General features: G+C 37.4%; 1 protein-coding gene across 2 annotated transcripts in view; it reads right to left on the bottom strand.

Moving 5' to 3' along the window:
* HEN2 (RNA helicase, ATP-dependent, SK12/DOB1 protein) overlaps positions 1-13,099 on the bottom strand; it is a 211,615-nt gene that overhangs the window by 122,398 nt on the left and 76,118 nt on the right. For both annotated transcript variants that reach the window (XR_016258077.1, XM_089419971.1), the window contains exons 8-9: positions 6,308-6,532; positions 5,997-6,155 (exon numbers count right to left, since the gene is read on the bottom strand). Coding sequence is in view for 1 of the 2 variants with exons in the window: in XM_089419971.1 (XP_089276097.1) it covers positions 5,997-6,155; positions 6,308-6,532 (384 nt within the window). In the remaining variant the exon portion in view is untranslated. The remainder of the gene's footprint in view (positions 1-5,996; positions 6,156-6,307; positions 6,533-13,099) is intronic.

The following is a 13,099-nucleotide window of genomic DNA, read 5'->3' as shown; positions in this document are numbered from 1 at the left end:
CTTGAATTTTTCAGCACTTCCATCAGCTCCATGCTTGATCCTGGAGAGCCACTTCAAGGTGACAACGGATTTGTCCTTTGGTCTAGGGACCACATCCCAAACATCATTCTCCATAATCGACTCATACTCTTTGTTCATAGCATCCTTCCAAACTTGGTACTTCACAGCTTCTTCGAACGTGCCAGGCTCGGATTGAACAATGGTGCCCATTGCAGCTAAGTACCCTTGGTACCTATTCGGCTTCTTGCTTTCACGAAATGTCCCCCTTGGTGCAACATGCTTCTCGGCATCTTCGAGAGTTTCCCTAAGCCATGAGGGTCTCTTGTTTAGGAGGAGGGCTCATGAGGGGGTGGATCAATGGGATCAATTGGTCCTTCAGCATCGAGCATCGGCTCATCCTACAGCTCTCCCTACTTTCCTAAATCTACTTCTTTGTCCTTCCTTGGAAGAGGAAGGTTACTAATCTTCCCAAGGGTAGCATCCTCATCGAAGGTGACATCATGACTTATCTCCACTTCTCTTTGACTAGGCACATAGATTCGATATGCCTTAGAAGTTTCATTATAGCCCACAAATGTTCCTTTCTTCCTAGAAGCATCCAATTTGCTTCTCTTTTCTTTCGGCACATGAAAATATACGGGACTACCAGAAATTCTAAAGTGAGAAACATCAAGTTTCTTACCGATGAGAAATCATTCGTAAAGATAGCATAATATAAATATCCTCCCAATGAGTTCACAAGCATCGTACCAAATAGATCAGAATGAACCAATTGCAATATGTCAGTAGTCTTGCTATCACTCGAGGGGAATGGTCCCCTTGTATGCTTTCCTTCGACACACCCCTGACAAACACCTTCGTGTTCTACTTTAAATTTGGGCATATTTGTCACCATCTTCCTCACATGAGCAAACCTTCGATGCCATAATTCGGATTGGAGTGATGTGTCTCGCAAGACATAGCTCCCAATGGACTTCCTCCAACTTGATATAGGCTATCAACCCTGAATCCAAGTGTAAATGCGTCTTTGAAATTTTTATTCCACGCACGTACCTTTCCATCGATGAATGCCACCTTGAATCATTTGTCCTCCATCGCCGAGATAGATACCAGGTTCTTCTTTAGATCGGGTATATATAGTACTTCTTATAGATGAATGGTGTTCCCTTGATTCAATTGAAGAGTAACATTCCCAACTCCATTCACGGGACAGGTGGCATTATCTCCAAGGATAATTTCCAAATTTGTATCTTTTTCAATCAGATTTGAAAGAGCTTCCTTATACCCAGTGAAGTGCCTTGAGGCACCACTATCAATCAACCAATTTCCCAAGGTGTCCGAAGGAGATGCAGTAGACAGGGCAGATATAAGATAAATTATTTTTGCTTGTTATCAACAACATTAGATTCATCATACCTGGTGTTTCTTGATCTCTTAGAGGGAGACCATTTCCTTGATGAGCGGAAGCATTCCTTTTTCCTCAATTGTTGAATCTACCATTCCTTTGACTGTTGTTGCCCCTGAAATTGTTGTTGTTGTAGTTCTCATCACCATGAGGTGTAGCCCTTCTATTAGGACACTCCCTAGCATAGTGGCCAAACTTGTTGCAAATGAAGCATCTTCCCTTCCTTCCATTTTTGAAACTCGGCCTTCCATGACACTGCTTCTTTGAACCTGCATTGTTCTTCTTTTTAGCATGAGCGGAGAATGCAATAGGATCATTCCTATTTGAAGGCATATCTAGTTCCATCATCCTCATTTCTTCTTGAGAACATCTAGTTAGCAATTCTTCAAAACATGGAATCATGTCATTGTTAAGAATAGCGGTGTTGAACACGTGCCATTCATGAGGGAGTCCTCCAAGGGCAATGAGAGTAAGCTCCTTATCAGCAATAGCTTCTCCAATCGAAAAATCATTTTTTATCTCAATAATCCTCATGAAGTAGGATTGAATGTCTTCACCTCTTCCCTTCTTTATATCCTTCAGCGTGTTTTTGAGAAAGAGAACTTGGTTTGCATTGCTAGATTTGAACATGCCAACCAACCTGTCATATATCTCCTTTAATGTGTTCAAATCAAAGATGTAGGCAATCAAATGCTTATGAATAGAATCCTTGATGATCTTCTTTGCTTTCACTTCACCCTTCTTGTACTTTGTCTTAGCAGCAGCTGGTGCATTAGAAGGAGGTTCTGAAGTCTTTCCCTGCACACAGTCCATAACATCTTGCTCTTCTAAAGTCAAATCAAGAGACAACTTCCATGCAGAATAATCAGACTTATCATGAAGCTTGTCATCAAACTTGAAGTAGGATGTGGAGGCCATTGAATCTTGTCCTTGATCAAGGATCTCAGTGATTGCTCTTTTTAGTGATTTCTCTTTTCACTCTTGCTTGGGCTTTGTCTTCACCTCAGCTCTGATACCATGTTAACTTTAGATAACAATGGTATGTTCTATGCTTAAGAGCAATTTTACTTCGATTTTCTTATTAGCCCTATATCAATATCCAGATTAGCAATCACATCAACATTATAGTAAAATGCAGATAGAACATAAACAATAACAGTAGAAGACAAGCCAATACAAGAGGACACAAGATATGGAACTAGCCAGGGACAAACCCAATGTGGGGAGACCCTTGATCAATTCTTCTTATTATTCTTCAAAGGTTCAGCAGAAAGAGAGAGTACATTATACAATATACACTTGCCCAATCAAAGTAAAATATGACCAGTCAAACAGCTGTAACAAAAAGCCCTAACCAAAAAGTCAACGTTGGTCAACAAGGCAGATTTTGACCTCCAAAACAGCTCAGTCAAACTCAATAACTCAGCCTCCAACAACTAGTCAAATCAGCCCAAAAACAATCCGAAAATATCCAATCAAATCTGGTCAACAAAAGTCAATGCTACAGTGAACCCTTCTGCAGTCAACATTGGTCAAAAATGAGGCCTACCCAAATAGAGATCTCCCTTACAAAAACACAGTCAAAACAGATCAACATTGGTCCACGCTGGTCAAAACAGCCTTCCTGCAACTTCAGTCAACATTAGTCAATGCAGGGACAGAAACCCTTCCTTCGCACGTGTGGAGAGCTGCCTTAGAAATCCGTACCCAATCAATGAAGGAGAGAGAAGAATGTGAGTGAGTGAGGTGACAAAATGAGGAGGCTCCTTGTATTTATATGCAACGTTGTGGGCTTGAGGGTGCAAATTAGATGGTTGGCCAACCTTGACAATTTGTCCATAATCAAAATAAATTCATAATTCCATTTGTACATGTCATAATGGATGATCTTTAGATCAATCCTACACCTCTCGAAGAGAGGAATCCAATAAAAATATCAGCTACCTCATGTGAGCTGTCTAAGGTGAAGCTTGCCCCTACTTGCCGAATTTAACACTATCCGACTCTCTCTTTCTCAAGTTTGAATTCTCCTTCCACAAGCACAAGTAAGTGTGTCAAGTGAGGATGAGTGGCACAAATATATAAGAAGAGCAAAGAGGTTGAATTCATGAGGGAGTAACTCCTATGCCTTGAGGTGGAGGTACATATGCCCAAAATAGGACTGCGACATGCCAAAAAGGAGAGGAGTGTAACTTATGCATTTAGGAGAGAAGTGTAAATTATGCATTAAAGAGGTGTAGTAAGAAGAATCCTTTTATGACGAGTCATTAAAGTGTGTAAAGAGTGGAAGAGGTGCGTAAGAGAATTAAAGAGAGAGGAAATTGATTAATGACAAGTTAAGTGAATCTCCATCATATATGTATGATTACGAATTGATGGAAGGTGATTTACTATTTTTGGAAAGTCATGGTTGCAAAGATAGACATGACTTTCTATTTTTATAAACTCACTTTAGAAAGGTCAAAATGAAATGAAATTCAAGGAAATGCATCCCATCGCTGTCAATTTTCAACAGGGGACATTACACCCACATTAATCAATTAATTAATTAATGTGTTTTTCAAATGTTAGACTTAGGAAAAAGATCATCATAGACACTTACCCTATGAAAGGAATGTTTTATCTGCTACAATCATCAACATCGAAGAGTTGGGTTAACCTTTCACATGAGTTTGAATATTGTTAGTTCTTTGCAACATATGCAACTCAACTGCCTAAGCTGGACTGCACCTGTAACATACAACCAAGCACAAGAGTACATAAAGGACAGAAGGAGCACATGTACGTCCAAATGTGCTTCAATTGCACAACCTTTAACATCTCCTAATACAAATGTGCTTTGATCTTAATTTCAACCTGAAAAGTCCAAGCCTCTTCAAAAGCTCATGTGGACAGGTATTTTCCTAGGTGGTTAGCTCAGAAAGGTTTGTTCTGGTGGTGTAATCTCCAGGATAAGGACACTAGTATGAGGAAGAGTTGGGTTGAGCTTGCATGCAAGTCTCAAGCATACCAGTTCTTTGCAACATATCCAGCTCAACTGACTAAGCTAGAGGGCACAAGTAATATACAATCAAGCACAAGACTAACTAAAGGCCAAGACGAGGGCCTTTAGGTATGGCTGCACTTCAACTCCACAAACTCTATTAGGAAAAAAAAAATTGGGGGCTAGTTTTCCATGTTTTTCCAAAAATAAGCATTCCAGTTTTCTTATTCTTCCAAAATAATTCACCCAAATTTGATATAATAGAACTATTTTACCCTTAAAATCGCCTTAGTTTTTGAAAAACAATAGAAAATCCTAAGAAATTTGAATATTTTTAGAAAGTACCACCAACATTTTATGGTTTCCAGTTTAAGAATTAGTAAGATCCACGAAGGTTTCTAAACTTCATCAGTATGGATCCTTAAAATTTGTCTTGCCTCTCGCATCTCCTAATAGATGAGTGCTTTGATCTTACTTTCCATTTCATTTGGTCCAGGAAAGACAAAGTCTTCTCCACTGCTCATGTCGACAGGTATTTTCCTAGGAGATTATAGCTCAGAAAGGCAAGATCTTGGGATATGGACAGGAGGACATGGAAGAGCTGGGATGACCTTGCACGTGAATTTGGATCCAACCAATTCTTTGAAAAATATGCACCGCAAATGCCTAAGGTGGGTTATTCTAGAGAATAAGCGATGGAAATTTGCAGACCGTCCACTGTTTGGTGAGAAGAAATTCAAACTATTAACACAAAACATCTTGCTAAAATCAAAATATGGCATGTCTAACAGGGAAGAACCAAGTCTCCCATGGGCAACATAAATAATATTTGACCCATTTCTAGTTTGAACTTTGGACTGGAGAGTCCAGAAGACAAAAACAGACATTTCAAAACTATGCCATTCAGTATTGATCTTAGTAAATATAAACTTGAAAATTGGTTAACGTAACTTGAGAAAGACTGACACTTACATATAATGACCTTACAAGAATTGCATTCATCAATTAAATATATCAATAAAGCAGCCCTACTGTGAGGGGATAGCTGAAATGATTACTGACAATAACTTCCACACAAACAATTTGGCAAGAATTCCAACACCTAATTAGGCTCGAAAATATATCCTATGCCATATGAGAAAAATATGAAAAACAGAGCAAATTTGAATGAAAAACCGAACCAAGAGTATCAGAATACATTGAGGAATTTCATCAATACCTTGTAAGGCAAGCATATCTGGTGAAAAGGGACAGATTGCGCTAAAGAATATCAATGGATTCCACACCCTAATAAATAGGGAACTAATTCCTTTTAACATTTGAACACTAAAGGATGCATATAGCAAAGGGATGGAGAATGAAGACAAGAACAGAGAAGATGCTATTCTGCAACAAACAAATGTATAATTTGTAGCACCTATTATGTTTTACCGTAAGACCGCAATGTTTCTCACACAAATTCAAATGCAATACTGATAGTCTGATATAAGGAGGAACACTGTAAACACAACCTTCACACAGTTGCAATGATAAATGTTCTAATGCATTTTTATATAAAATAATCAAAGAACACAACCACTGTTTTAACTTGAAAATTCAAAAGCTCACCTCAATAGGGTCAAGCTTTGGAAGACCTTTTGGAAATCGTTTTTCCAGCTCTTGCACTGCCATAAGTACACTCTGTCTTGCCTCTGCCGGTCGTAGATCTTGTGGAATGGCAACTCTAAGATTACTAAGAGAACAAATAAGGGGCAGTTGAACAGGTACCTGAATAGAAAAACAAGGCATGAGAACATATAATGGAAATCTTCGAAAAAAAGAACAGAAGAAAAAAACTGGTATCAAAAGTAACATTTGTAATGCTCAAGAATAGACATAAAAAAAGAAAATAAAACTTACTATTCGAGTGTTCCACTCACCACATGCATTTCACCTTTTTGTCTAGGAGGAGGAGGAGATGGCTTTGGGCGGGGACCATCACTTGTCAAGCCAGAAGCACAATGTAAAAGAGTATCCACTATATAACTACTAGTACGAGAACCCAATATATTAGAAGGTAATGTGCTGGGTGGCATCGATGGCTTTTTCACCACATTAACTACCACTCCCCATCCCCACTCAGTTGTACCATCTCTCACTTTAATCTGCAAAACAGTCAAATTTTCTTACAAATAACTCTTGAGGACAACAGTGATGAATGAGAGAGCAGCAAATTATTGCACTTCTGAACGACACCAGGACATTTCACGTGACTTCAGACAAAATATATTTACATGACTAGAATGATATCCAGAAACACAGCACCATCGAAAGTTTGTAATATTTGTATGAAAATATACTTCCCCGGGACATCCACTGAAAGAGAAAGGATGAAACATAAACTAGACAAACACTATTACATTAAAATAAAGACTAAATTAAACATCACACGCCTTGATGATCTTATCAAAATATCCCAAACATCCATTTCTCACTATAAATGCAGATCTTGAAAACCAAAAATCTAAAAGCGTAACATGTTTGGAAAATAATACAAAACCTAAGTCATCTAACATGAGGACACAAGACACAAACGACACGAAAATATGAGTATCCGACACGTGACACGATGAACCCCCATAACATGACAGAGAGGACACGTTATATATTATATATTAAAAATATATAATAAAAAATTAGTGAATTACACATAAATTAATATATAAAACATTTACATGATAATGATCCAAATTCAATCACATGGCTAAAGCATATAACCAGAATAGCATTAAGCGCAAATGCATTCCATCTCTGAACCAAACGTACATCAACAAAGAGGCCCTGAATGACCTACAACAAATAACTAGTACTATATATCATTAAAATCATTGCCTATATTGGGACCCTCATCATCAATATCACCCTCTAAGCATTAAAATTAAATAGAAAAGGCTTAGCATGTCAAATCGAGATTTTGTTTCAGTGATCGGTGGTCATGACAGAGGAGTTCAACAAACAATGCACCAACATCGAGGTACATAGAGGGCTTGTCCCTCTTAATTAAATGTTAATTTCATACCTTCATACATGACAAACTCCAATGGAAATGTTGTAATCGCCCCAATCTTGAAAATATTAAGTTCGCCGGATTTTGAGTGGGATCTAAAATTCTACTTTCTCTATATGAAATCCAATGAGGTCGAAACTACTGAAACATCTTGAGCCAATTAATGGTAATGTTAAAATTTTAAGTAATCATTTTTATCTTTTTACTTTAAGAATTTAAAATTACCATTAATAGAATTAGTAGGGCCTGGACAAATCCACTTCCTAACACTTGGAATCCCTTTAAGAATTTAACATTACCATTAATAGCATTAGTAGGGCTTGGACAAATCCACTTCCCAACACTTGGAATCCCTTTTAATATTGCTTAATTTCCCTTTGTTGCACTCGAAAACATTTAAGAGCTACAAAATGGTGATTGCATTGCATAAGAACAAGGCAATAAATCGATTTCGAGATGTTTTTTTCACAAGACATGTCTCCAAATTTCAGGACACTAGAAGGGCTCATGTCAATTACATGTCACCCACATGTCATGTCCCACACAAAGAATTGGAGACATGAGGGGGAGGACATGTCAAGTCACTTGGTACGAAGCATGATATAGAAAACAACAAACAATATATCATTGCCCAAATATCAAGAAAGTGACAATTAATATCACCTATTCAACTTTGAATCACAATTAGTGTAACACCACCATCATTCACCTCCTCCTTTACTACTACCCAGACCCCAAGAAAGTGACAATTAATCAGACCTATCTACCTTATCACTAAGATTAGTGTTACACCACCATATTCAAATCCACTGAATCTAGACCATTTGAACTCCTCGCATCATCATCGTATTAGAAAGGTTGGGACTTTCCAGTTAGCTTGTGATCCTTCAAATCGGCATCAAAACCATTCACAGTTCCAAGGAGCCCCATCCCTTTTGCTTCAAGTTTCAAAGACTCATGAACTAGAAACAATTGTAAAAGCTTCTGGCCAACAAGATTGGGATGCAGCGATGAATGATGAATACCACTCCTTAACAGCAAATGACACTTGCAGCTCATCCAAAAATAAGAAAACTTGTCAAATGTATATGGCCATATAAAACTATGTATCAAGTAGAAGTGTCAAAGGATTCATTTGACTCTATAGGACAAATGAATCTCATACACCTTGTTCTAGCCCTTGCCACAGAATGTAAATGGGAGGTCCATCAAATGGATGTGAAATTCCACGCCTTCCATGGCAATTTGCAAGAAGAAATTTACATGGAACAACCTCCTAGCTATATTTAAAATGATTCCATCCTTGTTTATCACCTTGAGAAATCTCTATATGGTCTTAAGTAAGCTCCTTGGGCTTGGTATGCTAAAATGCATAACTTTCTTCTTGACGCCAACTTTGCCAGATGTCATTATAACCCTAATTATATATACCAAGAAAGCCAGTAACCATCTCATAATACTTGTTCTTTTTGTTCATGAGTTTCTACTCATTGGTAGTTACCCTACACCCTTAAGCCATCTAAAACCCAACCTTATGAAGAAATTTGAAATGACAATCTTAGGTCATGTAAATTATTTTCTTAGCCTCCAAGTCTTGCAAACCAAGTAAGGAATTCCCCATTTCCGATCTAAGTATGCACATGATCTTCTTTGCTACTTTCACATCAAAGACTGTAAACCAACTCCATCTCCCTTCCAGTTTAGAGTCAAACTCATTGCCACCTCTACTACACCCAAAGTAGAGGCCACTTTGAAACATTAGTTAGTTGGTAGCCTTTGTATTTCACTCATATCCATCTTGATATTTCCTTTAATATTGCTATAGTTGGTCAGTATGAGGAAACACCACATCAAAGCCATTGGAAAGAAAAAAACAAATAAACTTCAGAATATCCAAGGTACAACTCAATTAGGGATGCATTATAGCTCAACAGTGGCTCCTATGTTAGTTAGTTCCACTAATTCCAATTGGGCTAGTGACCTTGGTCATGTTTTCAATCTTGGCTCCAGACCTATCACTTGAGCTTCTACGAAGTAGCAAGCCCTTGTTGTTTCTTGAAAAAAAAAACACAAAGTATCAAGCAACAATTAGTGAGAATGAAAAAACTGTGCTTTTGAAAGATCCTTTTCGATTTTGGATTCCAACAATAGCACCCCAACACGCTTTGGTGCAATAATCAAAGTGCCATTCAACTTACCAGTGATTCAATTCAACATCAATGCAACAAGCACAAAGCTCCACATACACTCCATCAAAAAAAATCTTCATGGTCGCATTCTTGAAGTGTTCTATTGCCCTGCGGATGATCAAGTTGCAAACATTTTACAAAAGCTCTTTCAAAGACAAGTTCTACAAACCATGAATACTATTAGGAGTCCAAAAGTTGACATTAAGGGGTGATGTGAGGATATTTAGACACTTAGTACATAGTTAAGATCAAAATGGTCTAATGTGTCTTTCGGTCAAAATTGCAAGAGAGTGGAGCTAAGTGGGAGTGTTTTCGAGAACAAGAGCATCAGGAGTGTCATTTCTAATAACCATCAAAAGCAGAGCATCAAGGGTGCAACTATGTATGTGTGTGTGTGTGTCAATTAGGGTTATCCTAGGTGGTTGGGAGGAAGCAATGGAATTCTCCCCACCCAGGTTCACTTCTTGCAAGTGACATGATGGATGTTGACAATATTGATAGTATATGTATATTCCTCATATCGAATATATAGTGTTGTACGTTTGAAAATATATATAGAGCATTTATATACAAAAAAATGCAAAATGCCAAATTAGTTGCATAATATATGATCGACATATATTTGTACATCAATGAAGATAAATAAAAATGGCATCCATAGTACATTAATCATTAATCATTCGAGCATCAACACAAGTTCTCACTTAGAGCAAAAGTCCAAATCACGCGTGTGAGACACCAAAGGCAACTTCAACAAACTACCTACTATCATCCCAGTAGCCTTTCCTTTTTCAATTTGTACTAGGTGGAATCTGACCTAAGTGGGCTTCCCTATGGTTAACTAAGCTCAATGTCTATAGTATGAAGGGAAGCAAAGAGAGATTAGAAAACATAAAACAAAGAGAAAATGGTTTTATGGAATTTTTTATTTTGGGAGGCGCAATGTTAAAAGGGAAGATCAATGTCCTCATTTGGTTTGGCTATGAGGTCATGCAAAGATGGCCAAGCCTACATATGTAACAACAAACCCAATTTAGTTACCAGATCCACACATTTGATGGGGAAGAGGGTGTATCTAAGATCCACTACTCAAGACAACACTTGGGATGGCCCCTACCAATGATCATCTACAAATGAACGGATTCAATTGGATCACATGCATAATGTTTCATCTTGAAGGTCAGCAACAAAAAAGGAATTGGAAAATAGGGAGGAAACTTATCACCTTAATCCTACGATCGTTGAGGGAGTGTGGTTCCAAGCTTTGGAACACCACACTCCTGAATTGGAAGGGAGCCTACCCAAATCGTTTGGAGCACTCCTGAATTATAGGAAAGTGCTCACTAGAGCGCACCCACTCAAAGTAGCCTATCAATCGAATTCGAGAACTATTGAATGCAGCAGTAGACAAAACCGACTAATAGAGACAAGGGGGGCTCTTTAGGTAATTGTGATTTAGATAAAGTGTGTTTCTTTAGTATGTATCATAATTATGTAATCCAACAATCAAGATTATGTTCTAGACATAAAATAATTTGATATTTCATCTTTTCTTCGATACTAATGGCTATTTTATATGTTCCTTAACACCTAATTGGTTCATGATATCTACTTAAAGGGCATCAAGGATCAATTTCTAGTAATTGATTGAGAAACCTCATTTATATTTATTTTTCTATTGCATTAATCTATTGCCTTAAGTGACCACATTGGTTGGAACTTGGGACCATGTACTAATTCCCTCTTCGAGGGTTTTAACTACGTAATACAATGGTGCACTGATCTTTGATCATTTTCCTTACGAATTTTAACGGGTTCAACCTATGAGGATATACCATATTTACTGAACAAACTCTCCTCTGCGTACACTAGAAGCTATGAAATATGACACATGCTACACCCCACATATCCAATAACCATATGTCAGCACATGGATTCATGGGATACATGGTTCCCATGTGTCCTATAAGTGTCGTATGGTAGACATGTAGGATGCATGTCTCTTTGCGCATTTGTGTTATGAACAAAGTTCATAAACACAGCAAACACATGGGCACTAAAACAAATTTTTGGATTCTAAAAATTGTTATAAACCATGTTTAAGCCAAAAAAACCCATTCATTGTTTCAACAAGGAAGCAAAGTTATGAAGGTTAGCCCATCTATCAAGATTCTTGGCATTTGGTGATAGGTAAACATTTTGTTTTCTAATTTTGTCGTTTTTGAGCTTTGTTAAACTAAGCGTTATTCCACAAAAACATGACTAAATTATTAAGAATTAGTGCTCAAACAAAGGTGAAAATTGTTTGTGTCGATACTCCTCCTCCTTCGCATCTAAGGTTTCTAGTCGTTGGTCTTCACACTTTTTTTGCTACAAGTGGTGCTTTCATTAGTGGACTAAAGCTCCAATAATGAGGCAAGTTGACAAAAACATTAAACACCCACTTTGTAAACATATAGCTAGAAGACCAGTGCCCTTAGGGGAGATGCTGGACATTGGAGATTACTATTAGAGATCCTCATTGTACAAAGTTGAATTTAAGAATATATAGTTTTGCATCAAGGATTATTTGCTACACCTCAAGAGAAATTAGAGCATGCTAAAGCACAATTATATTCATAAGAAAATGTCGCAAATATATGTTGGATACAAAGATGGGCATCATCTTTCATCTTTGAGTAAGTCATTTAGCAGAAGTGGTAATGGCACTGAATTAGATGGCAAACCAACAATAGCAACAAGGAAGAGGCTTGATCCAAGCAGTCCAATGGACAAGAGCTTTTAACAAAGATGTAGGATGAGATGGATCTTACCATCAATTACCTTTTCTTCAACACTACACACTCCTTTATTTACTGAGATGTCTTTCGCCTTAACTAAACAAGCTTTGGTTGGGAATGTACCTTCTCATTAAAGAGGATTAAAATGATATTGTTTGTCAAGGTAACCTACAACCACATTGTTCATCAAGGCAAAGGAAGCAAGTCGAAAAACTCCTAGCACATATTAAATTAGCAAAAGCATCTCAAGAGCAAGTATTGTTTATGATGGATGAATGGACCAAGCATGCCTTTCCCTTGTCAATTTTTTAGCATCATCAAAGAATGGAGGAAGACTTCTTTAAAACAAGAGATGGTCTTGCAAAATACAAGCATGCAAAATTTATGAGTGACTTGTTAATTACATCATTGAAGAAGCAATTAATGACTCTAATGTGCAAAGTTCACAAAGTAATGCATCTATGTGCATGTATGTTGACATGTTTGTGCAAACTAAATATCCACAAGAACTTTTGTCACTTTGCATCGATCTTTCTTTGAATTTAGCACTTTAATCTATTGCGTCAAACGTCACATGAGTACGTGATTTGACTAATAATGCACGGCATATCTACAATTATGTGCAAAATAATACCCATGCCCTCAAAATATATAAAAAGTGCAGAAATCTATCGTTGTTGAAAAATGCAAATACTA

Source organism: Pinus tabuliformis, chromosome 4_1 (genome assembly GCF_031772625.1).
Source record: "Pinus tabuliformis cultivar Carrire ecotype Pingquan chromosome 4_1, CPIR1, whole genome shotgun sequence".
In the NCBI taxonomy this organism is placed as follows: Eukaryota; Viridiplantae; Streptophyta; class Pinopsida; order Pinales; family Pinaceae; genus Pinus; species Pinus tabuliformis.
This window is presented reverse-complemented; position numbering and strand designations above follow the sequence as displayed.